The sequence below is a fragment of the Vulpes lagopus genome, chromosome 4 (assembly GCF_018345385.1).
Source record: "Vulpes lagopus strain Blue_001 chromosome 4, ASM1834538v1, whole genome shotgun sequence".
Classification (NCBI taxonomy): Eukaryota; Metazoa; Chordata; class Mammalia; order Carnivora; family Canidae; genus Vulpes; species Vulpes lagopus.
In genome coordinates this window covers 115473311-115500917 of record NC_054827.1, presented here as the reverse complement: position 1 = coordinate 115500917, position 27607 = coordinate 115473311, and the positions used below count along the sequence as shown (strand labels likewise).

Sequence of the window (27607 nt, the reverse complement as noted above, 5' to 3'; positions counted from 1 at the left end):
TAATAGTAAAAAAAATAATTCCTGCAGTTAGCAATTGGGCTGGGAAACATATGCTCATGCACTCCTGGCAAGTGTGCAACTGGCATAACCTTTCTGGAGGGTCCTTTGGAAATAATTCTTCAAAAAATCTGCAGAAACAGGCACACTCTCAATCCAGCAATTTCATGACTAGGGACTTCATCTAAGTACATAATCTTGGCTAGGCCCAAAGATTTGCCTATGAACACGGTTGTATAAACACTATATACATTTTTTTTTGCGTTAAGTAAAAAAAATCTAAGTATTTAATAATTGGGATTGATTGAATGAGCTATGACATCACACATGGATTATTACGCAGCCTTCAGAAACAATACCATAGAAGATTAATAATTATTTTATGACGTGGATCAGGATATAGTCAATAGGAATAAACAGGTTACATGAAGTCTAAGGGTATATACACCACAACTCCATTTTGATTCTGTGAGGGTGCATGTGAATATATATGAGAATAAACAAAGGGTCTGGATGTGTGATTGTGAGTGATGCTGGCACTTATTTTCTCATATTTTACTTGCTTATATTTTCTAAACTTCCTGCAATGAACATGTATGATTCAGGCGATATAAAAGAAAAATAACAATAAGGTTGTTAAAATGAAGGCATTGAGGGGTGCCTGGGTAGCCCAGTCTGTTCGTTGGGTGTCCAACTCTTGGTTTTAGCTCAGGTCATGATCTCAGGGTCGTGGGATCGAGCCCTGGGTCGGGCTCCCTGCTCAGCGGGGAGTCTGCTTGAGGATTCTCTCTCCCTCTCCCTCTGCCCCCCACTCTGCTCTCTCTTTCTAAATAAATAAATATTTTAAAAAATTTAAAAAGAAGGCAGTGTGCACCACCTATACCCGGCCCAGGTCACATGTGAACACTCACCAAACGTGGAGCCTTCCCCGAGCTCCTTCCCATACTTGAGCATGCAGTCGCCCAGCAAGCCTTCTGTCTGTGGGTAGCCAGTGGTTTTCACCTGCCCTCGAATCTTCGACACAGTGTTCAGCATTCCTAGCTTAGCTCTGTATGCTTAAAAACATTGTCATTTGTAATTCCTTAAAATGACACAGTGCAGCCAGAGGTACATCACATTTAACAAACTGATGGCAAAACTCAGCCTCCCCACCCTGGGTGGACAACATGTAGGAGCCCTGAGGGTGGGTGGGGGGGGGCGGTGTGGAATGGGGCAGTGTAGCCGCTCTCACCTCCCACAGGATCTCCTAGATTCTGTCTCCCAGGGAGGAGCTAAGCGCACTACAGCACAGCCAGGAAGGAAAACAGAAACACCCTCCACTGACCCCAGACAGCAGTAACTGGACTGCCCTAACCTCAGGGGCAGAGAGAGACATTGCAAAAGGCCTGCCTACCCCCACGCCCTGAGTCGGGGCAGGCAATTCCTCCTGGGGACCAACCTGTAACTCAGGACAGAATTGCTCAGGTGGATGCGTCAACCACTAACGGGCCCTTAATGCCCTCCCCGGGCACCAAGAATCCATTTGGTCTGATCATGTCCAACACCATGATGAGGGGCTGCTGCACATTCCCGTTTAGGACTTCCCCTGAGTGAATATGAGCCTGTGTGGAGGGCCCCCTGCTACAGTCAGACCCCCAAGCCCTTCGGGGGATCAGGGGATCATGGGTGGCCACCGCTCCTGAGCTGCTTTTCTTGGATTCAGGCAATGAGTGTTTACTGATCCCAACTCTGTGTGACACCCTATGCCACGTCCTGGGGCTCCAGAAAGACCCAGGACAGCATCAGGCCTAAAGGGGCTCAGAGGCTAGTTACTCCGTAAGGCATAATTTACAAGGTGTACTTTGCAGATAAAAGTTTGGGATGGTGTCGGGAAAAGGAAACTATAAGCGATATTGCTAAGTAAAGATAGAAAGATGCCCCTAAAAAGGCAGAAATCGCGTCAATGAAGCGTGGAAGAGGGAATGCTTATGGTTTATAACCAACAGATAAAGAGGAGGCTGGTTTGACTTAAACAGAAATCAAAACAGGACAGACCAGGAGATATCCATGGGAAAATGTGACTGTGAACTGAATCCCACGCTAAGGATTTGGGACTTTATTCTACAAACCAGAGAGTGAATCCCATACTACCTTGTGGTGTTTGAGGTAACTTTAGGAAGTAAAAGGATACTTTTTATTTTCTTTGACTTTAATAATTACACGTTTGTTTTAATGTATTCTAGTCTAGTGCCTCTCAAGCTGTAATGCGCATACAAATCACCCAAAGATCCTATTCAAATGCAAAGTCTGATTCAGTTTGCATCCCAAATGCAGTTTGGGATGAGCCCAAGATTCTGCATTTCCCACAGTCTCTCAGGTAATGTGGATGTTGCTTCAGACACTCCCAGTGCCAGCCTTTTTTGCATCTGGCCCACCTCAACTTCAAAGCCATTTTCTTCCTGGTTCTGTGCACAAAGCCAACAACACACACACACACACACACACACACACACACACACACACACACACGCTCAGCTCCTCCTTCCCACTGCCAGGGTAGAAACTGGGGGATGGCAGTCATGTGGCTAATAGCCATTAAACTGGAAGTAACGAGAGGCCTCTGTCCAAGTGGACACTTCCATTGTTGGCTCTCCGCCATTCCTGCCCTCTTCCAATGTCAGTTCTTTGAGGCTGGGATCTGGGTCCTGCTTCACACTATCCCAGGATCCAGGAAAGCACCTCACCAGAAGTAAGCACTAGCAAAGTATGTGTTGGCCGATTTATCAGGAAAAGGAACTCATGTGGTTCATCTCAATCACTGAGGCGGCCAGCCAAGAGAGGTATTTATCATAGTTTTTAAAATTGTAATCATCCACGCAATTCTAAAGACTTTTATACCCACCAACCTCCTTGGACATGATTCTTATAAAATTAATGTTTTAAAATTTTTACTGTCTAGATTTACAGATGGTTGGGTCTGTGCTGATTCCCAAAGCCAAGGGAATCACAGGTCTCTACATGTAAATAATAAATTCCTCAAAAGGAAAGGCAGTTTTGGATATTCACAGAATTCAAGGCTTGGATGCCCTGTCCCCTATTCATTTCTGTAATTCATAACTCAGGAAAAACTCATCAAGGGATACTGCTTCATGACCTTGGAATTAAAATCCTTCCGTTATATCAATTTCAAGTTAATATACACCTTTGGAGCAGGATGACAGAAATTTTTCCTAAAAAAGGAGGTGCCCCAATAAGAAAAGTGGTTTTCTAAGCATCCTCTAAAAAATGTCTTTGCTTAGTAGCAGTACCTTGAAGCTAAGACTAAGCCTCATCCAAATGATGTGACCAGAGTTCACAGAAGTGTCTGCTCTGCTTTTTATGGGCTAGAATTCACTGAAACTACCTCCGGTCACTGGAAGCTTGACTTTAAGAAGCTGAATTTCATTATTTAGAAACAGAAGACATTGTTTCTAAATTATGCCAGCCATATGCCAAGGACACATGGGTTATTGGTCTGGGCCAGTGAATGAACAACAGAATATTTCAAGACATTTTCTAACTTTACCTGGATTTGGCTGAAGATATTCTGTGGCTTTCGAAAGAATTTCTGCAACAGCTTTATTGGTAATATCTATTTTCTTTAAAAGAAAAACACATGAAAATGTTGATAAATAACAAACAAGGAGCTTATAGTAAAACACAGAAGCAATAGGGATTAATTTAATATTTATAACACATTATTATGATGATTTTAACCTAAATGAATTTCAGCATTTTGAGGGAGGAGCAATGTTTTCTCACTTTGATTTTGGGACAGCTCTTCCTCCCCGTGATGATGGGGAACATTCATTTCTTTTTCTTTTTTAACATTAAAGTGACTATTCGTGTAATAATTAGAAAACTCGGACAAGTCATTATGCTCCACTAGATTACTCCACTAGATATACTTGAAGTTCTCTCAAAGCATGTCTGAGCCATACTTTCCTCATCTGCTGGGTGAACTTGATGTCTATACTTACATACAGACACCCTAATAATGATTCACATCAGAAACTACCACAGTAAATCAATTATGGAAGAATCATTCTCACTATCACATCACTAACATAAACACTTCTGTGGGCAGAAGTTAATATCAGAGGCTTCCCTGCCATGTTAAGACTGACTCCTTCCTTCTGTAAAATCGGTTCTAGAGGGGCACCTGGGCGGCTCAGCAGTTAAGAGTCTGCCTTCAGCTCAGGTCATGATCCCAGGGTCCTGGGATTGAGTCCTGCAGTGGGCTCCCCGCAGGGACCCTGCTTCTTCCTCTGCCTATGTCCCTGCCTCTGTGTGTGTGTGTCTCATGAATAAATAGAATTAAAAAAAAAAAAAAAACATTCCCAGACACTGGTTGCTGGTTAGCCAGACACTGAATATACAATAAAGTTAAATTATGCATATTTCTCTCAATACCTTTATTTCATACCATCAATACCCTGAAAGAAAATATAAAGGAAAAAGAGATTCCAGTCATTAGAGCAATTTAAAAATACGTGACCATAAGGAATAAATACAATGAGAAATGTACAATATCTATCTGAGAAGCTATATTCCTAAATGGGAAAGTTTAATTATACAAAGAAATAAATCCTCCTCCTAAATGAACATGTAAAATTAATTCAAATCTCAATTTTTTTGTTACAACTTGGCAAATTCATAATAAAGTTAGGTTCATGCCTCACACTACAAACTGGATTACACATATAGACCTAAAAACAAACTGTAAAAGTACTTAATTTTACAGGAGCATCTTTTGAAATATGGGGATGGGGAGAATCTTCTAAGCATGATCCAAAATCTAAATGTCGTAAGTGAAAAGACAAAAATTCTGACTCTATAAAATTAAAGACTGAACAGTGAAAAGACACAGTATATGAAGTTTGATAAAAATGACAAAATGAAAGAAAAATAAAACTATACAGAGACGTGCTTAGTATCCAAAACACACAGAACTTCCATTTAAAAAACAACAAAAAAAACAAAACCCCCAACCCAACTAGAAGGGACAAGATCGTAAACTGGCAATCCACAAATGGGAAAAAATAAAAGTTCAAACATTTGACAAAATATTCAGAAAAATTCTAAATTAAAAAGGAGGGGATCCCTGGGTGGCGCAGCGGTTTGGCGCCTGCCTTTGGCCCAGGGCGCGATCCTGGAGACTCGGGATCGAATCCCACATTGGGCTCCCGGTGCATGGAGCCTGCTTCTCCCTCTGCCTATGTCTCTGCCTCTCTCTCTCTCTCACTGTGTGCCTATCATAAATAAATAAAAATAAAAAAAAATAAAATAAATAAATAAAAAGGAGGGTATCCCTGGGTGGCGCAGCAGTTTGGCGCCTGCCTTTGGCCCAGGGCGCGATCCTGGAGACTCGGGATCGAATCCCACATCGGGCTCCCGGTGTATGGAGCCTGCTTCTCCCTCTGCCTGTGTCTCTGCCTCTCTCTGTGTGTGTGTGTGTGACTATCATAAATAAATAAAAAAATTAAAAAAAATAAATTAAAAAGGAGTGTCAACTCATCAGATTGACAAAAAAAATGTTTTAATTGATTTGACCCAATATTAGCTATTATACAAGTGTGGAGGAATGGACCCTTTCACACATGGAGTGCAAAACAGATACAACTTCTGGAGATCAAGGTAAAGGACCTAAAATGGGCATATTAGTGTATCAGCTCTCAGACTTCCAAGAATTTATCATCTAGAAACACACCAGCAAAGTGCAGTGATATAAAAGGATGTTAGACCATTTTATGTCGTATTAAAAATTGAAACTAACTTGATTTTAAGTGATAAGAAATTGACTGGATACATGGTAAAACATCCAAATAAAGGAATACCCTTTAATCACAAGACAAAAAAATATACTTCCCACATATACTAGGAAGATGCCCATAGTGCATTGTCAGGGAAAGAAAGCAAGTTGTAGAGTGATTTGTAATACAAGAAATTCAATTTCATAATTGAAAAAACTATCATCTGGTCAGGATCAGAAGCTTTCAACCAAGCTAGCTCAACTAGCGTGAAACTGTATTTGTTCCCATTAACTGATTGCCTAAATTCAGGGCCCCGGGAAGGTTTAAAAGGACAGTACATTAATGATAAAGATATGAATCACACCTGTATTCCTGATGCACACGTGTCAGTTGTGTGTGTGAGGCATGTGTACGGACGTGCATATGGCCTTCTAACAGGTTTTGTAAGCTTTGAACTCTCTTTGGTATGTTCAACTGTTTATGAAGATCATTGAAATGTTTAAGAGAATACGATCACCTAAATGTTTATGTTTTATTAGAGTTTCAAGAAATTTAAGTACTTAGGAAAACTCTGTTTTAAATTGGATGTGACATAGGAGCGGATTCCACGCGTTGCATTTGTGATCCTAGATATTTGAAATGTCTAGAGGAATCTGCTGAATTATATAAATGGAGATAAATATTTAGGGATTTAATCTGTTAAGTTTATGACTTAAGGGAACCTAAAATTAAGATTAGCTGAGAATGATCATTTTTATGCTGAAATTACTAAATTAATAATTAAGATTCATATGTTCAGTTTAAGCTTAAGAAAAACTAAGTTTTAGATTTCTCAACTCTCCTAAGTTTCATATTAATTAAAACACAGTGTAGAGTGTCCATTTCCATATATCCAACCCTCTTTAGACATGAAAAAGCACCAGGGAGCTAGGCGTCATCTCTGAAGGGTGACCATGAGAGCTGTGGCAGGATTGCTTTCTACTTTAGATCCTTCTCTATCTTTGGGAGGAAAAAAGCCAAGAAACAAATGGCCAAAAACCCACATGCCTGATGTGCACAACCTGGAGCAGCTTCCAGGACAACCCAGCCATCACAACTGTGAATCACCCTCTACAAAATGAAGAAGAGGCCCACTAACCACACTGGCAAATATAGGCAATCAAGATGAACACTGAAAAAATAAAACCCATGTAGTTTAAAAACAAAAAAATAAAACAAAACCTTCCTCCTGGAGTAGCTGGGGATATTGTGGGCAGGGGTGGGGGGTGGGGAGCGGCGATGTTCAGGTTAACAAAATGCTCTGCAATGTTTGCTGTAAACCATCAGGACAAACACGGTAAATTCCAGAGGTAAAAATTATTTTTGTAAAGTCTACCTGGTATGAAGGCATCTTTGTCCATTGATTAAATCTGTAATTTCCTTCAAATATTGGCACCCTACCTCTGCAGTGCCCCAAAGCTTGTACCACTAATTCTTCCAGCCCTCAGCCTAAGCCAGAGAGCTGCTAGCAGCCCTGGTTTCTGATGGCTGTTCATAGTATTCTATTTTTTAATTATTATTTTAGAAAAGAAATTATACCCCCCCCCCAAAAAAAGAATCCATACCTGACACTATATCCATCTTACTCCTTATGTGATTTATTTATGTTTATTACCCTTCTCTCTGTCTTGGTCACATTCAGCCACATTCAGAGGCAGCTATTTGAAAACAAAAAATAGTTCTTGGGTTTATTTATTGATTCTACCTTTTTTGTTATTGTTACCTATTTTATTAATCTCTCATTTATCTGTATTGATTTCATTTCACGTAGAGTGACTTAATTTGCTGTTACTTTCCTAGCTTCTTGACTTAAATGATTTATTCATTTTCTTCATTTGTTTTCCATTAAGTATATTTAAAATGTAGCCATATACCATGGGTTCTGATATATAGAATTTTGTTTCTCATAACTAAATGACCTTTGATTTTACTTTCTTTTCCTCTTCAAGCTAAGAATAATTTTTATGCATTTTTAAACTTCCAAACATCCAGAATTGGGAAACTGTACCTTCCTTGCAATCCTTGTATTCTATATTTTACACTGGGAATTTTTTTTTCTGGAGCCTAGTATATAATTATTTCAATCGTTCTAAAAGGATTTAAAAAGAATACAGATTTTCAATTTGAGGAATGCAGATATCTTCATCTATTTATAATCAAATCTAGTAATCGTATTTTATACTAATCATCTATGAGCCAATCTTGTCAATTGAACCTGTTATTTAATGAGAGGTCTGTGAAATCCTCTACTCTTTGTCAATTTTCCAGTATTTTTGACAACCTTTACTTTATGTATTTAGACTCCATGTTATGTGGTGCATAATGGTTCATAACTATTACAATTTTCTGATAGATTGCACGACTGCATCTTTCTTAATAGTTTTTTAAAGATTTATTTATTTTAGAAAGAGAGAGACAGAGAGCATTAAACAGGGGTGGGGGCAAGAGAGTAAAGGAGAGAGAGAATCCTCAGGCAGACTGCTGGCTGAGCGCAGAGCCTGAACAAGGGGCCCAATCCCAGAACTCTGAAATCATGATCTGAGACACCCAGGTGCCCTCTTTTTTATAATTTTTTCCATTTGATGGTTGTTGATTTTTTGCATCAAATTTTACTTCAGCATTTCTCTTGGTCCTCCACTAGGACTAAGATTTGCCATGGAATAACTCCATTAACTTTAGGATTTGCCATGGAGTGCTCGCTTCGGCAGCACATATACTAAAAATAGGATTTGCCATGGAATAACTCCATTCCTTTGTCATTTCTGTGCCGTGTTTTAGGTGGGTCTGATACTGTCTACTCTCTTCCAGAAAAGTCCTTAAAACCTCTGGTCACATATTAGATATTTCCATGCTTTTCACTGCTGTAAGGAAAAAAAACTAGATTTTATTTTTATATTTCTTCTGTCATTCATTGGGAGAGAAAGAAGTAAACAAGAGGAATCTCAGTCCATCAGCTGAAACTAAAATTGCTGAAATGTGCTTTTAAATTTAACATTTAAGCTGAATCATTGTTAGTAATAGAGTCACACATGATATCTTTATATACCAAGGGATTTTAAAAAGTAATTCCAGGTATGCCAATGATGTTAAAATATTTCTATGTTTTTCAATTTTCAGAAATAAGTTTTTTCAAAAGCAAAACAAAATGAGCTTTTCTTCTCAAAGCATTAACATTTCTAGAAACTTAATAGTGCTCATCCTGAAAATAAGGAGCTCCCTACAGGAAAGTCTGGCCAGGGCCAGGATATCCTGAGGATAGGAACCCTCCAAGCCACAGCCTGGGATTGGACTTCTTCCCCCTGCATCTGATGATAGCTCTACAACCTGCTGTATATTGTATTCTTGATGCAACACTTGAGGCTAGATTCTTTGCTTTCTTTCTGCCCTCTTTCATGTGGGGAGTCTAGTTATTAAAACAAGCCTATGTTTAAAGGGCCCAAGACCATGGGGAAGGAAACTGAGGAAGCTGGTAACTACTAGCAGTCCCAGTTCTACCTCTACCTTGGCTATCTCATACAGCTGATGAGGAAACATCATCAGGGACAGAACTTCATCATCATTAAGGGACGGAATTTCTAGTCTTCCTTCAGAGCACATTACATTCATTTCTATAACAAGATCATCGTATTTTTCTAAATACTTTCATACACATTAATTTTTTTTGCATAATTATCCCAGCATCCATGTGGGTAGTCAGGGCACACATATCAAACTTGTGTCATCAGTCAGGAAAGATGAAGGATGTATTCAAGTTCACAGTGCTGGTTCTAGTACCAGAACCCAGATAAACGTTACTTGTCACTCAGCTTCTACAACATGTGGGAACAGAGTCAGAGTCCTCTGCATCGTGAATTAATCTCTATGTATTTGAAGTGTCTCATCCCAGAAATACATTTTGATTTTCCAGGATAAACAATTACTTTGGTATTTTTTTAAGCATTTATTTATTCATGAGACACAGAGAGAAGGGCAGAGGAATAGACAGAGGAAGAAGGAGGCTCCCTGCGGGGAACCTGATGCAGGCTCCATCTCAGGACCCTGGGATCATTCCCTGAGCCCAATGTAGGTGCTCAACCACTGAACTACCCAGAGGTCCCTACTTTGGTCTTTTCCTTGGAATAACTGCCAAGATTGACCATCTTTGGAGCATTCTGACCTTTGTCCACTAGAGGGAACCAAACAGCCATATCCCATGTCTGTGTTAGGGGGCCTTTACCTACATCCCAGAGTCCCACTCTAATGTCCTTTACGTTATCACTACATCTCATATCACAATGAAAATCAAATTTGTAATACAAATGACAATAACATGCTCTCTTACCCTTTCCATGTCAAGAAATTCGTCATCTAGTTTCGTTCCTTCAACACCACTTATTTTTTCGCTAAATAGCTGTGGAAATAAACACAAGTAATTGCATTGTACAATAATTTATCACACTTTAACTCAACCCATTACAAACAAAACCAAAAAAAAAAAAAAGACAACTCATGTTCAGCTTGTTGCATCTTTTTTTTCTTCTTCTTTTTTTTTTTTTTACTAAACCCTTTAAGAAAATTGGAACAGGTAGCTGTATCAAAGGACATGGAAATATGTATTTTCTCACTCACTCAACAGATAATTATGCACCTACTGTATGTAAAGTACATGGTAGGTGCTCTAGTAGAAACACAGATAAATAAGATCCTTATCATCCAGGAATCTAGAGTTCAGCAGAAGAGTTAATACATGCACACTCAACTAAAATACAAGGGAGGAAAAATATGAACAAAATAGTGCTGGATGCAAATTATTGTAAACATGCCAAATAATAGGCATTTTAGTGATTTGTAGGATCCTGAGAGCCCACAGGCAGAAGAGGGGAGACATCCAGGACCTGTTTCCTACAAGGCTTGGCATTTGAGCTGCCCACTTAAGGATAAAGGACATTTCACCAGGCAGCATGGAAGGAGCTTCACAGCATGAGGCAGTGCGGAAAAATACCCAGAGACAGCAATGTGTAGGACGGGGTTTTACCACCTTGCCACTCTGGTATTTAGACCAGATAATTCTCTGTCACAGGAGCCTGTCCTGTGCATTACAGGATCTTTAACATCATCCCTGGCCTCTACTCACTAAATGTCAGTGGCGCACACATACCCACATGGTGACAACCAAAAATGCCTTTGGATGGTTAAGAATCACTGGTAGAGGGTAAATTTGTTTGAGAAACAGCAAGAAACTTGGTTTGACTATAATGAACAGTGATCAAACAAGAATAGAGGAAAATAAAAGCCAAAAGTTAGAGAAGCCAGATCACACAAATTCTCATATGCCAAGTGAAGAGGTATGACTGTGAAGTCCCTAAAGGTTCTTTATCAAGCAATGTAGTTGAAGAAACCTTTTAGCAAAGCGACTCTGGCTCTAGCGTGGGTTGCTTTAGAGAACAGGGAGGATTGAAAGTAGAAAATAAGTTAAATCACTTTCCTTAGTCAAGCACATCAACACAATTTGTTTATAGCTTTAAAATATTTATATGAATTTAAAAATCAGTAGTGAAGAGGGAGGGTTACCACCAATTAATGGTAAAAGGATCACAGGTTCTTTTACATGTAAGTGTGACTTTCTGCTACTATTTACACTGCCAATGCAAATACAGTATTACTATTTAATAAGAGGAATGTAGGTGTACGTACGTAACTTAAAATTGAGGTGTGAGAAGGAATTACTAGGACAGAGTACATAGGGGAAGATTATAAAATGGCCATGATTTTTTATCTTCTCTTTAGCTATGTCTTTGCAGTTTCTCCTGGCCAGAGTTGGAGTCTACCTATTCCCTTGTGAATCCAGGCTGGACTTGACACTTGTTTTGAACCACAGACTGAAGTGCAGGCCTTAGCAGATCTTGTATGCTTCTAATCACTCTCTTTAAATCCTGCTGCCATCATGTGAATAGGCCCAAACACCCCTCAAGACAACCAGTCAATCTGCAGAATCAGAGCCCCCGGTTGACCTGCAGCTGATTGCAGCAGACACATGGGAAAGCCCAGCTGAGGCGAGCCTCCTCAGCTCACCCATGGAAACAGGAGTTGAACAAATGGTGGTTGTTTTACAGTCCACATCAGAGTGCTTTGTTACTCAACAAAAGCTACGTGATACATTGGATGACAGTTTTTATTTTTCAGGCTCAGTACAGATGTAGAGGGCACTATCCTAATGCCTGGATACCAAGTCTAACCTTCCACAAAAATAATCCAGAATTCCAGTGCCACCTCCTCAAGCAGTGTTTACATGGAAGCATCCATCATTTAGATCCCCCAAACATCTTTTTGTTCAGTACTGAAATCTTTTAAAATATTAGTTAACTTTGAAGGTGATATTCTGAAACTCTAATGAAAGTTACGCAACCACTTCCCAGGTAAAACACTCATTTTGTTGCATGGCAGATTGCAAAAACGGCCAAATACCTTGTCGCTCTCCTGCTAAGAAGTGCAGTCGATTTCTCTACCTGGTGACTAGCTTTTGTCAATAGAACAGAAAGTAAGCAACCCTGCAGGAGTACTGACTTCAGGGATCCCTGGATGGCGCAGCAGTTTGGCACCTGCCTTTGGCTGGGGACGCGATCCTGGAGACCCGGGATCGAATCCCACGTCGGGCTCCCTGCGTGGAGCCTGCTTCTCCCTTTGCCTGTGTCTCTGCCTCTCTGTCTCTCTCTGTGTGAGTATCATGAATAAATAAATAAAATCTTAAAAAAAAAAGAAAGGAGTACTGAGTTCAAGCCTTATTGGTACGTTATAGCCATAATAGGCTGAGTACATACTCCTGCTCACCCTCTGAGGCCCACTGTAACCATCTCCACATGAATAAGCCTGAGCTAGCATGATGCAGAATGAAAGCCCACTCAGGGCAGAGACAAGTCTTGCAAGCTGAGTCCTCTCAGTGCACGAAACCTCCGGCTCACGAAACCTCCGGCTCACGAAACCTCCGGCTCACTTGGCAGCTGACTACTAACAGACGAGTAAGCTCAAGCCCAGCTGAGATCAGCCAACCAGCAGACCTACCCAGTGAGCCCAGGCCAAATTACAAACCCACAAAATTGTGAATAGCTTTTGCTTTTGAGTCACACTATGTTTTGAGGTGTTTTGTTATACAGCAAAATATTGATTGGTACAGGTGCCTATAATTTCCGAGGGTGACCATGACCTCCCCTCCCTGCAGGAGCCCATGTATAGATCCCTGTTTTAAAATATCCACTTGAAAATCTCATTTGTACTGAGAGGCAGACCTGGAACTTCATTAATCTGAATCCATTCTTATTGGTTCAGGTTATACCTGTTCTATTTCCAAAAAGCAGAGAGTCTAATACATGAAGGAGTGATCCCACTTTTAAGAACAAAAACTAGTGAGATTAATATTCCTTTCTTGTTTGGAAAGAGACAATATAGGATGGTTTTCAACATGAGTCGCAGGTAAGAATCATGATCATTCTTCTGCTTTTTCTGAATTTCCCAGTGATGTTCAGTCGTTCTGAGAAAGTAAGTATAAATATACACTTGGTATCAGTTCCTTAGACGACACAATGATAGTTGATACTTCATCAAAGAATACAGTTGAGCATCTATGTGTAAGGCACTACAATTGGTACATGGACATAAAGACAAAAAAGACAGGCATGATCCCTAAGGGCTCCTGACCTCATTCAAGAGTTACAGAAACTGCAGTTCTATTTCTTCTAAGTGTGGGAAGCTAAATATAAATACTCAAGCTTCTTCTGGTGAAGTTAATTGGATAAATTCAACTCTGATACATCCCCTATGCTCTGAAAACATAGTGATGATAGATTAAATATAAAAAAAAAGGAACCATAGAGACAAGCAAGGCTTTAATAACAGAATGAACTTTTTTATGGACCAGAAAAGGCACAGAAAAACAACACAATGGGCAGGGTTAAAGCCTCAGTTATATTGGTGTCTTGTCTGCTACAGGCCCTGGTTCCTGTTGGGTAAAAAGGTATCTACAAGCTCCCCATGAGACAAGAATGAGACAAGAGCCTAGAATCAGGCTTTGCTTAAACCCAGGGGGTGGAAAGGAAGTCAGGGACGGGGGTGGGGAGTAGGGGGACGACACATTTATATGCAAACCACTGTCTGAGTTCAGCACCTTTGGCAATCCACAGGCCCAGCTCTCTGGCTAGGTCAAGATATCACCAATGTCACTGGAGAAGAGAAACTACCCTGCATCACTGGGGCCTTGGGAAGCCAGGTGGAAGCATTTACAACCACTAGAAAGAAATGAGCAACAAAGATGGGTTAAGAGTAACAAAAACATGCTCCCCAATAAAAATTAAGCACAGAAATCTAAATTCTAGGGACACCTGGGTGACTCAGTGGTTGAGCATCTGCCTTTGGCTCAGGGCATGATCCTGAGATCCTGGCATTGAGTCTCACATCAGACTCCCCTCGAGAAGCCTGTTTCTCCCTCTGCCTGTGTCTCTGCCTCTCTCTGTGTCTCTCGTGAATAAATCTTAAAAAAAAAAAAAAAAACCTAGATGGAAGGAAGCAACTTATATGGATGAGTAAGTGCCAAGAATGCTCCAGAACAGAGCCTAGAAGGATATGTGCAGTATAACAAGATGACCAGAGAAGAGTGGCATTTCTGGCAGAGAGAACAGCATAAGTTCAGCCATACCTTATTTAAAAAGATAAGAAACAGCATTCAGGAAACAGCACAGTGATCAGTAAGGGTAACTGATATGAAAGACTGACCACAAATGGTGAAGAAACCACCCCCCCTGTAAGTAGGATCAGCCCTAATCCAGAGGCAGCCCATCCAGGTGCCTTCCTGAAGTTTTAGCAACAAAAAGCATTCTGTTTGTGATAAGAAAATCATTTCCCTCCACACCCTGATTGGAATGTCCCTGAATAGGTTCAGGTTGACCTTCTGAGAAATCGGTAACCTGGATGCTATGCGACTCCCACGGTTCTTTTGTCTTTAAGCGGGTTTTTTCTTTTACCTTTAAAAGATACCTGTAATTGCTAATCGGGGCTCTCTTCCTCCTCGGAGGCGGAGAGCCCGTTTGCGCAAACGTCCAATAAACCCTCTTGCTAATTGCATCTGCCTGTCTGGGGTCTGAGTCTCTGGGGCGTCCATCGGGACACGTTGGCACCCGTGAGCCAGGGTCCAACAATGGAAATGAATATACAAGCATCCAGGCAGGGGCCAGATCCCAAGGCTGCACTTAATCCTGTGGGCAGTGGAGACTTCCAAACAGGTGAGTGGTATGATCAGATCTCCCTTTCATCCAGGAAGATCACCCAAGTGGCCCAAGGAGAAGGCACCAGACAGGTGCCTGAGGATGGACAGGGAGGATCCACTAGGAGATGAACACACATGAAGAGGCAGACTGGGGAAGAGGGTCAAAATTTCACTCTAAAACTCTGCCAACTACCTTCTTCAACTTTAAAAATGCAAGCTGTCCTCACTTATTCATCTTCCCTGTCACCAACATCGTTTCTGACCTGGGCATGCCAGACAGAAGCTGCAAATCTGAAACACAAACATGTAGCCAAGTCAGCGTGGCTCATGTAATCTTGACCCAGGGAGAAAGATCCTACTGTAAAGGAGGCATATCTGAAGGTGCCTGGGTCCTACAGTCAGAGACAGAAGCCTATCTGCCATCTCCTCTCCAACTGCATCAGCAATAGGAAAACAAAAAGCATTTTCAAAGAGTACAACAGAGCAGTGATGTAAAATAAGTTTATTTGGGAAACAAAGGTTTGCATTTGGCTTTTCAGCTAGATGTGTCTGGGGTCTTAGTGGTAAATGTTAACACAGGCCTTGGCCTTCTTCTTGAGCAAATATCTGTTTTCAAAGAAACCTTGGCTTCTCCACCTTCTTACCTTTAATGAAGCAAGAAATTAAACAGTAAGCAAGCCAGAACCTAGGAGAAAATGCAAAAAAGCAAAATTGATACCTCAGGATAAATTAGAAAGTGCTCTAGAACAGTATTTCCTAATAAGTGTGCCACAAAACACTGGCTGAACAGGCAAAAAAAAAAAAAAAACAGGTCCTTGGCCATGTAAGTTTGGAAACATTGGGATAAACAAAAATTGGCAGATCTCTTTACCGAAACATTTTTCAGAGACTTTAAAATGGAAATGGCATTGTGGATTTTCAAGGGGATGCATATAAGATGCAGCATTTCCCCTCTCCCCTAACTGGAAGATGTCTCATACAGGGAAAAAAGTCTCAGAGGAGATTTCTGAGACATACACTTGGAGAAGCCCCACACCAAAAATGTCACCCTCTCTACTGGCTCCCTTTGTTGTTGTTGTTATTGTTGTTGTTTATTTTTAACCAATTAACAGTCATATTCTGCTATTATCAGCTTGGAAAATATGACAATACTCAATGATAAATATAAATAATTAAGGTTATCTGTAGGTTGCTAACATCAGGGGAAGATGAGTAAAGGGTATAAGTGAGCTCTCTGTACTAGTTTTGCAACTTTTCTGAGTCTAAAATTATTTCAAAATTAAAATTAAAAATTAAATTTCTGAAGGCTTCAAAATGCAACCAAGGCAGTCAGGATCTGACCAGCCAAAATCACAGAGAACAAAATTGCACTGAAGAGCCATCGGTTTACAGCTGCTTTTTCCCTTTGGAAAGATATCTGCCTTACAACGTAGGACATAAAGGCTGAGTAGAACACACCAGCCTAGAACTTGCAGCAGTTTCCCTGGACTGTGGAAAGGAAAACTGGAGTGTACCATAACCAAGGCAACCAACCACATAAGAGGCCAAAATTCCAGGAACATAAAGAAGTGAACATAACAAGTTATGTGAAATTTCCTCTCGAGGCTTCTGACAATTCCTAAGCTGCATATACACTAGACAAGATGTTAAGATACCAGAGGAAGAGGCTGCTAGAAGGCTAAACATCTCAGCAGAGATTTCTGCAGTATCACAGTGATCAAGAGATAAAACTGGAGTTCAGGACTGCCTTTCTCCTCATTATTTGTCAGAATAAAACTGAATCCTCCCTGGAGGAAGAGAACATCACCCAGAACTACAAATATCTGTCATTAAAATAATAATTTGTTTTAAAAAACCCATCTGATATACCAGGAGACTGAACAAGCAAAAAAACTCTGAAACTAAATTTTACTTTATTTATTTGCTTTTTTAAAGTAAGCTCTATGCCCAACATGGGGCTTGAACTCACAACTCCAAGAATAAGAGTCACATGCTTTACCAACCGAGCCAGCCAGGTGTCCCTGAAACTAAATTTTAAAAAAGATACTCTACTATGTAATCCCAAATTAACATCAGAAATTATCTTCAAGATAATTATAATTACCTATGTTCAAAAAAATAGATGACAAAGGCAAATTCCACTAGAAATCATTAAAAGAGAGAAAATGGAAATTGTCAATGAAAAATGCAATAACAAATTCAGAATTCAGCAGCTGGATTTAGTAAAAATTAGACACTGAGAAAGAGAGAATATGTGCACTGGAAGATAAAGTACTGGAAAATATCTAAATTGAAACATAAAGGGAAAGATTAAAAATATACACAAAAAAGACATTATAAACATATGAGACATAGTGGAAATACCTAAAATATGTATATTTTAGAGTTCTACAATGAAAGGACAGAGAAATTGAAAAGAAGCAATTTTTTTTTTAAAAAGAAGCAATTTGAAGAGTATGGCCAAGAATTGTTCAATATAGTCAAAAGAAATCAAACTACAAATTAAAGTTCTGTGACTCTCAGCAGGATAAATATGAAGAAACACATACCTAGAACACATTTATGGTTGAAGACCAAAGACAGAAAAACTTAAATCAAAGAAGAAATACACCAAAAAAGCAACAAAAAAATCGTGAGCTGACAATGCTGCAGAAATCATGACACAGCTACAAGACAATGAAATCACATCTTTTAAGTGTTAACAGAAATTATCTGCCAGCCTAAAATTCCATTCTCAGTGAATAGACCCTTCATAAAGGAAGGAAAAATTTAAAAAATATTCAGACAAAAGAATTGAGAGAATTTTTCATTGACAGACACACACCAAAAGAAGCACAAAAGAGGCCACCTGGGTGGCTCAGTGGTTGAGCATCTGCCTTCAGCTCAAGGCATGATCCCAGGGTCCTGGGATCAAGTCCTGCATCGGGCTCCCCACAGGAAGCCTGCTTCTCCCTCTGTCTATCTCTCTCAGTCTCATGAATAAATTAATAAAATATTTGAAAAGAAGGAGGAGGAGGAGGAGGAGAAAACAGCAGCAGCAGCAGCATGACAGGGAGTTCTTCAAGTAAAAACATCCCTTAAATCTAAGTGAATATTGACTGCTTAAAACAATACTTTGTGAGGTTTTAAATATATGTAGAATTTTAAAACATGAACTAAATGGCACAAAAGCCACCACTAAAGAGGTAGAGATAACTTGTTACTGGGTCTTTTATCGCTTGGAAGTTTTAAAGTACTAATTTAAGAAAGACTCCACCACATAAAATCGCATGTTGTAATCTCTAGGGTTGCTTTTTAAGTAATCATAAATTTATAACAAGCAAGATGCTAGAGAAGAAAATGGAATCATAAAAATGATTAATTCAGAAGAAAGTAAAAAAGGAGAAATAAACAAGAATGAAACAAATAAAAAATAACAGATTTAAATGCAAAAATATCAGTAATTACTTTATATGTGCATGGACTAAATATTTCAACCAAAGAAAAAGTATTAGCCAAGATTATAAAATATTAAACTATACTATTTCCTGCCTATAAGAGATGCACATTAAATATGATAGGAAAATAAACAGAAAAGATATTGGACAAACACTAACTTCTACAATAACAAAAAATCTTGAGAAGCTGGATACTAACACATAAAATATACTTTTAGACCAAAACCATTATTGCTAGAATAAATGAGGACATTAAAAAATGATAAAAGGTCAATTCAACCTTTCATAATTCAAAATTAAGAAATAAGAACCATAGGGGCACCTGGGTGGCTCAGCTGGTAGGCGGCTGGCTTCAGCTCAGGTCATGACCCTGCAGTCACAGGATCCAGCCCTGTGTCAGGCTCCCAACTCAGTGGGGAGTTTCCTTCTCTGAGCCTTCTCCGAGCTCTGTGCCCTCTACCTCAGCTCATATTCTTTCTCTCTTGCTCATTCTCTCTCCAATAAATAAATAAAAACTTAAAAAAAAAAAGAAATAAGAATCCTAAATCTGTATGCATTTAATATCAGAGCCTCAAAACATATAAAGGAAAATTTTATAAAAATGATTTCAAATATCTCAATTTTTTTAATACATCTCTCTCAGTAACCAATAAAACAGACCAAAAAACCTATCAGTAGATTGACTTGACTTGAACAATCTAATTTACGTGTGGAGAACACTACAGCAAGCAGGACAGAATAACAATGTTTTTTTTTTTTTAAGTCCTTTTATTTGAAATTCAGTGTAAATGCTAATTTAAGACAATCTTAAAGCATAAATCAGTTCTGTTTTTAGTTTAGATGATGTAAAAGTTTTTGTTCCATTCAAAGGCATCTGTGCCTTTGGATTACAGCACCTTCTCAATAACTTCTTGGCTGGCTACACCACAGCTAGAGTGGGAGACCGAGCGACTATACTGTACAGACTGTGAGAAGCAGCTTTACACTGCGTTAGAACACGTCCATGTTGGGAAAGCCCTTTGTGGTTTTCAAAGCCTTTTCCTGTATCCCTTATTTAAGAAGCCAGTGTTACATTTGACTTTATTTTAGAGAAGGCCATCCGAGCTACGCGCTGTGTAAGGAGTGGAGGAGGTATACTCTACGCCCTGCCCCTCCCCTACTACCTAAAGGGAGAAGAGCTAGGGCTGGAGAGGCTGTAGTAGCCTTTTCTGTAATGTCATTCAGAAGCCAAATGGGTTAAAAAAGCCTGATTTTTTTCCAACTTCAAACTGAAGGAAAATTGAGGCAAAAACAATAACCATGCCATCACATTCAAATCAAAGCATATCAAAATGTAGTATTTACCAATGGGTTATAGGACAATGGTTAAATTATTTTTACTTTGCTACTTGACACTTATCTGTCTTGTCCAAATTTTTCTCAAAGTGCTTTATTTTTTATCAGAAAAACATCCTCTGCTTGCCAGTTGTTAGAAAAGCAAAGAACAGAGTGAGTACACGGGCAGGGCAGATCTGGGAGGCTGAGGACAAAAACAAGAACCAAGACTCGTTATATAAGATAAAGAAGGGAAACGAGGTTAAGTTTTAAGGTCAGGTCTCTCTGCGGATGGCTGGGTGTGAAGCACTTCACATGTGCAGGTGGCTCTGTAGTGCATGGACTGCTCAGGCCACAGGCCAGGGAGGGATAAGCATGCCACATTGTTCATTACCCCATTACAATCCTCATGATGGAGCTGTTGGGGCATTAATGCGCTTCCCCACGACTGCTTCATACTGTTTCTGTGTCAGTAACCCTTCCGTTATGCTTTTACTTTCTTCAAATTTGGGCAATACAACTGCTATGTAGCCTTCGGTTGACGGATTCTCTTGAAGAATAGATGGCTTATGGAGAATGTTTTCATTCATTTCCATCAGCCGTCCTCTAACACAGCGAGATATGGTATATTCTTCTCCATCTGAGCAGTAAATCTTACACAGAGGTGCAAACTCCATTAGAAACTGCCCCTCGCTTAAATTTCCCAGAGACCTTGTTCTGAAGTCGGCTACAGTTAGTACTGATTTGATAGGAGATGCTTTTAATTGTTTTTCCACTTTGAAAACTGGATGAGAGTCTGCCCATGTGATGACACATATTCAGTTGGAGTGCTGTAGTATACAGTGGTCCTCACAGGGTTTGCCTTTGACATCGGCTTTGTACCAGCCAGTGAAGTAACGATCCACGGGCCACGAGCCACAAGCCACGAGCCACAGCATCCACAGCCCCAGGCTCGGTGGCCTTGGCAACCAGGACCACGGGTGCCACTACCCCCACCCTACGGGACTGGAGCACTTCCTCCCAATAACAATGGTTTTCAAGTAGACATGGTGCACTTACCAAAACAGACCATGCACTGAACCATGAAGTACGTCTCCAACAATTTCAAAGACTAAAATCATTCAGTGTATGTTCTCTGACCACAGTGAAATTAATACAGAAATCAACACCCCAAAAATGTTCCAAATTATTAGAAAATTAAGCAATATACCTAAATAACCTGAATCAAATATGCAATTGCTAGGGAGATTAAAAATACTTATAAGAGAGTAATACCAAATACAAAAATATATTTAGGCTTGTGGAATGTAGCTAAAGCTGTTTCTTAGAGGGATTTATAGCTCTAAATCACCAGTTCTCAAACTCCTACATTTCAGGATCACTTCACTCTTAAAAATAATTTAGGACCCATATCTTACACCATACATCAAAAACAATTCTTGGGGCACCTTGGTGGCTCTGTCAGTTAAGCATCTTACTCTTGATCTCAGCTCAGGTCTTGATCTTAGGGTTGTGAGTTCAAGCCCCACCCTGGAGGAGCTCCACCCCACTTGGAGCCCACTTAAAACAAAAATAGAAAATTCCTCATTGATGTTAAAATAAATAGAAAGGTAAAAGTTTAAAGATTCTATAGGATAACATTACCTTGGGATGGACAATTTCCCAATACTATAAAGAAAAAGAGGGGATCCCTGGGTGGCTCAGCGGTTTGGCACCTGCCTTTGGCCCAGGGCGCGATCCTGGAGTTCGGGGATCGAGGCCCACGTCGGGCTCCCGGCATGGGGCCTGCTTCTCCCTCTGCCTGTATCTCTGCCCACCCTCTCATATATATATATATATATATATATATGAGATATATATATATGAAATACATATATATCATGAATAAATAAAATCTTTTTAAAAAGACTGATATAGGGATCCCTGGGTGGCGCAGCGGTTTAGCGCCTGCCTTTGGCCCAGGGCGCGATCCTGGAGACCCGGGATCGAATCCCACATCGGGCTCCCAGTGCATGGAGCCTGCTTCTCCCTCTGCCTGTGTCTCTGCCTCTCTCTCTCTCTCTCTCTCTCTCTCTGTGTGTGTGTGACTAATAAATAAATAAAAATTAAAAAAAAATAAAAATAAAAAATAAAAAGACTGATATATTGGACCTCATTAAAAATAAGGCAGAGTGAAAAATCAAGTCATAAAGTAGGAAAAGATATTTTCAATACATTACAAAGAATCACATTCAAACATTAAGAAGAATCCCTACAAGCAATTGAGAGGAAGGTAGCATACTAAATATTTTTTAACATGGCAAAACCTTATGGAGGCAACTTCACAAACAAGGATATCCAAATAGGCAATAAGCATTAAAAAATATTTTTATCTCATTATCACCATGGAAACACAAATTAAACCACAATGAGATGACACTTCATCATGACCAGAGTGGCTAAAATTATTTTATAACAACCATAATGCAAATTTCTCCAAGGGCTCATAGAGCAACTGGAACACTCCTACACTCTTCATGGGGTTTACATTGGTACCATTACTTGGGAAAACAGTCTGGCAAAATCTAATATCATTGAATATATGAAAAACCAAACTCTCTGACTCAATAATTCCACTCCTAGGTGAAGACCCAGAAGAAATTCCTTATATATAACCAGAACAAGCAACCTTACTCATAATAACCAAAAACTAGTAATGACATAAATATCGATTAATAACAGTGAATAGATTGCAGCTATTTCTATAATGCAATTCTGTATTGCAATTAAAAAGGAAGAAGTACTCCTGTCACATGCAACACATGGGTAGATATCAGATGTAACACTGAAAAAGCTCATGCTGTATGATTCTGATTAAAAAATTCAAAAATAAAAGGGAACATCATGTACTAGTCCATTCACATAAAATTTAAAAACAGGAAAAACTAATCCATGGTGATAGAAGTATAGTAGTTAACCTTTAAGTTATGGTAAAAGAGAGCTTCCTGGGGTGCTAGTAATACTCTGTATCTAGAACTGGCTATGTGAATGTGTTCACTTTGTCATAACAGATTACCTTGTTATAACAGAAGACCTGTCACTTTCCTATAAATATATATGTTTTATTTCAGTAAAAAGTATTTAGCCACCCCCTCCTGCAAACCCCGCATTCAATGTTTTCAGTATGTGCACACATCATATTTATCAAGATTTACTAGTCCCTAAGGAAGTTTAACAAACAATGCTGGCTTGTTTCTTCCTCTTCTTTCCGAATAGTAGAAATAGAGAGTCGTGTCTGACTATCCACATATGGAAGTGTGTTCAGTAGAATCAGGACTAAACCATAGAGAATCTAATAATCTATATTCAAAAGACAAAAAGCCCCAGAGGCTACTACATGGTGATCATGTCCTCTGCACCCAAAACACTACTTCAAGTTTAATTATTATAGCAGCAAAATAAAGATATTAATCTCACCAAGAGGAAGTAAGTAGATAAAATACATATAGGAAGTACCACAGACATTGAATCAAAATGGTGGCCAGAATACACACATCTTCCCCTCCACTGTGCCAAATACCTTCAAATTAACTTGTAAACATATGTAGAGAGGCATATGACACACACATAATAGGGCTGAGAGACAAAAGAGGTACCAGCAGAAGAGGTACCACCATAAATGGTGAAAAATCCTTAGAAGATAGGCAGCAGATGGGACCAGAGAGCTGAGCAAATAGTAGACAAACCCACACACGATAGAAAACTGCTCTCAAGCTCAAAGCTCATGCAGTAGTATCTGCTCATCCACAAGAGTACATTCCAAGACCCCCAGGGGATGCTGAAACCATGGATAGTACCAAACCCTACATATACTATGTTTTTTCCTATACATGATACATTTACATGATAAAATGCAATTTATAAACTAGGCAGAGCAAAAACAATAGCTAATAATAAAATAGAATGGATTACAGTATACTGTCATGAGATAGGTGAATGTGGTTTCTCTCTCTCTCAAAATACCTTACTGCTCTGTACTGGCCCTTCTTGTGATGACGTGAGATGACACAACATCTACACAAGAAGATGAAGTGAGGTGAAGGATGTAGGCATGGTCACATAGCATTAAGCTATGACTGACTTTCTGACCACATGCCAGAAGGAGGACCACTTGCTTCAGGACCATTGCTGACCATGGATAACTGAAATAGCAGGTAACTGAAATCAGGGAGAGCAAACCACGGGTAACCGAAACCACAGAAAGTGAAAGTGCAGATGGGGAGAGGGTAGACCACTGTACAGAGAAATCCCAAGTCTAAATGAGGTAAACATGAAACGAATGGAGTGAGCCCCTGGGAAATCATCAGGAGATTTGATAAAAGAACTGTACTGAAAGCCAAAGGGTCAGTGGAGCCCCTCTAGGTCCATCCCTGTGCCATCTTGGTTCAAATCCCTGCCCTACTGCCAACTAGAGGTAACTCCAGGCAAATTAGTGAAGCCCTCTGTGCCTCCAATTCCTCAGCTGCAAAATACAGATAAAATAATAATAGTAACTGCCTCATAAAGGTTAATGTATGGGAAACATTTAGAACAGCATCTGATACTGTTAAGTCTCATTAAACATCAGCCATTAATACTACCACTGAAAAACAGGCAGGTAGGGTGTACCTGTGATCTAAAGGGAGGGGACTACTCTAATCAGAGGGCCCCAACGTGGGTATGAAGAGAAACTGGAGATCCTTCCAAACATCCCAACATCCCAACAGATACCAGGCAAACCATGGATGGGCAGCCTTGCCCAAGAATAAAAGTCCTCATTTCCAGAGAAAAACCCTTCTTTCCAGCCTTCCCATCTGGTGTTCTGTTACCCTCACCCTAGTATGAAGCCCACTGGTCACCACACCCACCCAACTCAGCCCTGTTACAAATAAAAAGACTGTTAGACAAATAGACAAAACCTAAGCCAACTACCCAAGTGTTAGACCTAGTCCTTCACTCTTATCAACTGGTGGCCAAGAATCAGAAATTTAAGGAAAACTAGGAACATGAGGGAAAATGTCAAAGAGGAAACTTTAAAATGACTCAAAGGAAACAGAGGTGATCAAGGTGTACAGCAGAACTTCTAAAACTTCTCATTAATGCCCACAGACACATTTGTGAAGATACTGTATGCATAAAACAAGAAATGCCTCCAATAAAAAAGGAGCAATCAGAAGGGGAGGGAAACCTCAATAAAAAAAAAAGGGTGAGCACAAAATAGAAAAGCTGAATTATGAATTGCTTACTGGGAAGTCAGAGTCTAGGAAACATGCTCCAGAATCTGTAACAAAAACCAACAAGAAATGGGAAGTAAAAAGAAGTTTGGCCCAGGCTCATCTTGGTTAAGTGTGCCCAGGACCACCCACCTTCTGAGCACCCCACTCACTCTACCAGGAAGGCCTGTTATTCTCAAGCCAGGCTTGACTTCGAGCTTTCTATAGGAGCTGCTTCTCAATCTCCCTGGACTCACCAGGGGGAAAGGGGTTCCAACTGTAGTTAGGTGTTCCCAGTATGTACAGAGGCTGAGTCCTCTTGGCTCCATGCCTGGAAAGTAGAGACTATCACTGAGGGTAATACTCTACCTTCTGAGTCTAGTAGAATCTCTTCTACTTACTTTCTTCATACCCTAGCTTTTTCTCTTTTTTCAGGAGAGATATCTATGATTTGGCCAAGGAGACAGTTTGCCCTCTATTAGGCAGAACTTCCTCCAAGTTGGTGACATAAGGGTGGATGACTTCTCTAGTTTCCAGCACTGATGCTGGGTTTTTATTTCTTTGGCCATTTTCAATTAGGGTTGATGGAGGAGATTGACATTTTTTCTCATAAATTTCATCATGTTTCTTTAAAAGTATGCCCACATGTGCTCTATCCAGTGATCATTAGCCGTACGATTCTTCTACAAGTCTGACCTTTTCCAAGGTTTGATTTCTAGCCTGTGGTTATGGTGTTTGATCTCTTTCAGAGCAAAATGTAGTCCTTCAGGATTTTCTTTGTAGAAAACCCTGCATAGTTAAGGCAGAGTCTTTGGGGAATGTAATCCATTACCAAGGTCACTCTCTTTCTGGGACCCTGTGCGTGGGGTCCAGACCACAGACAGGCCCGCATAGGAACCCAGAGTTCCACTGGGACTCAGGGAGGAAGTAGTCTTTTCTTTTCTTCCTTTGCTTTGATTTGTTCTGTTATGGTCCTTTTCATTGACCCACGTAGGTGAAGACCTCACAAGGACAATGTCAAAATAGCTCTTGAGAGGAGTTATAAAATCAGACGACAGAAAAGGTTTTGAACCACATGAAACAGTCTGGCTGGAAAAAATGTACTTCGTTCTCCTCAAGTAATCCTGTCCATCCTAGGAAAATGTCATCACTTTCAGAAGTAAGTAGAAGTTGATGCTGAGAACGTTATATTCCTAATGCTCACCAATAAATATTAGCCTAAAAAGAGTTCTAGGGCAGCCCGGGTGGCTCAGCGGTTTAGCGCGGCCTTCAGCCCAGGGCGTGATCCTGGAGACCCTGGAAAAGTCTCTGATGAAGAGCCTGCTTCTCCCTCTGCCTGTGTTCTCTGCCTCTCTCTCTGTGTCTCTCATGAATAAATAAATTAAAAATCTTTTTTTAAAAAAAAGAGTTCTAGCACAAATGGTACACCTGTGGGTTTTTTTTTTTTAATGAATAAGCAGGAACCCCTTTTTTCAAATTTTAAAAATTGTATAACCAGGCCTTGACCAATGATAGCTCTTGTTCTTTATGTGGATGGTATCTTATAAAATTGAAAAAATAATGAGAAATACAAAACGTAAAACATGATCAAATCTTATTAAAATCTGACTTACAAGAATTAAGAAGCAAAGGTGCCCCTACTCCCGGATATAATCACTGTTAAAAGTCCGGGACAATTCTTCCCACCTTTTTCCTAGGTTTAGATACACACACACACACACACACTTCTATTTACAAAAGTAACAAGTAATACTTATTTATCTGCAACCACCCCAGAGTAGAGACCTTTGCATTCTGGGATTCATTCAACAGATAAAGTGGAGTGTTCTCTAGATACCAAGCTACATATAACATTTGGATGTCAATCTATTCCCTCCTCAGTACTTGGGAGACACTGCAAGTTCTATTTTCTGGCATTTAATGTTGCTGAGAAAAGTCTGAGAAAGGATCTTTTCTGACATTCCTTTTTAGAACTCTTTATCTTAGGGGAAAAAATTAATTTCTTCATAAAGTCAAGTGGCTTTTTCCTGTTGATTTTTCTTGGTCTTCACAGAGCCCCTGTAAGTTGTAATATTGGGTCAACTAGTTTATGAATTTTAAGAACTTATAGACAGAAGCAGAGGTCCAGATCCCTTGCCCTACATTGACACAATGAAGACAGTGGGAAGTAAGTGCACCTGCAAACTCAGGGCAGATCAAAGGCCAGCAAACCCTAGGGCCAGAAGTAGGGTCCCCGGTATTAAAGGAACCCTTCCCAAGAGGATCTTCCAAAGAGGGTTAGTGTCACCAGCAGTAAAAGAAAGTTTCATTCATTGCAGAGGTCAAGCCAATACCAATCAGAGGGACCTAGGAGCAAATGAGGCCCCTGCGAGGGAGTCGGCTCTGATCACCTGCCAGCAACCAACAAGAACCACTGCCATAGTCAAAGCACAAGCAGAAACTCCCTGTCCCACTGTCCCCTCCTCCCACCACACACTCCAAATCCTGAGTGCCCTCAGCTCTGGGGAAGGACACTTAGAAAAAGAAACAGGAGCACACACCCTCCCAGATGGCAAGGGACTCGTGGAGGTCAGCCCCAGCCACGGA

At 40.0% G+C, this 27607-nt stretch overlaps 1 protein-coding gene and 1 pseudogene across 5 annotated transcripts in view; both read right to left on the bottom strand.

Moving 5' to 3' along the window:
- SH3GL3 (SH3 domain containing GRB2 like 3, endophilin A3) overlaps positions 1–27607 on the bottom strand; it is a 137873-nt gene that overhangs the window by 45147 nt on the left and 65119 nt on the right. For 3 of the 5 annotated variants that reach the window (XM_041751362.1, XM_041751365.1, XM_041751366.1), the window contains exons 2-4: positions 10129–10197; positions 3542–3614; positions 909–1052 (exon numbers count right to left, since the gene is read on the bottom strand). In XM_041751362.1, coding sequence (XP_041607296.1) covers positions 909–1052; positions 3542–3614; positions 10129–10197 — 286 coding nt within the window. Of the gene's footprint in view, positions 1–908; positions 1053–3541; positions 3615–10128; positions 10198–15683; positions 15725–27607 lie in introns of all 5 variants that reach the window. The other 2 variants (XM_041751363.1, XM_041751367.1) reach the window with 2 other exon arrangements.
- On the bottom strand, positions 20198–20728 carry LOC121489435 (annotated as a pseudogene).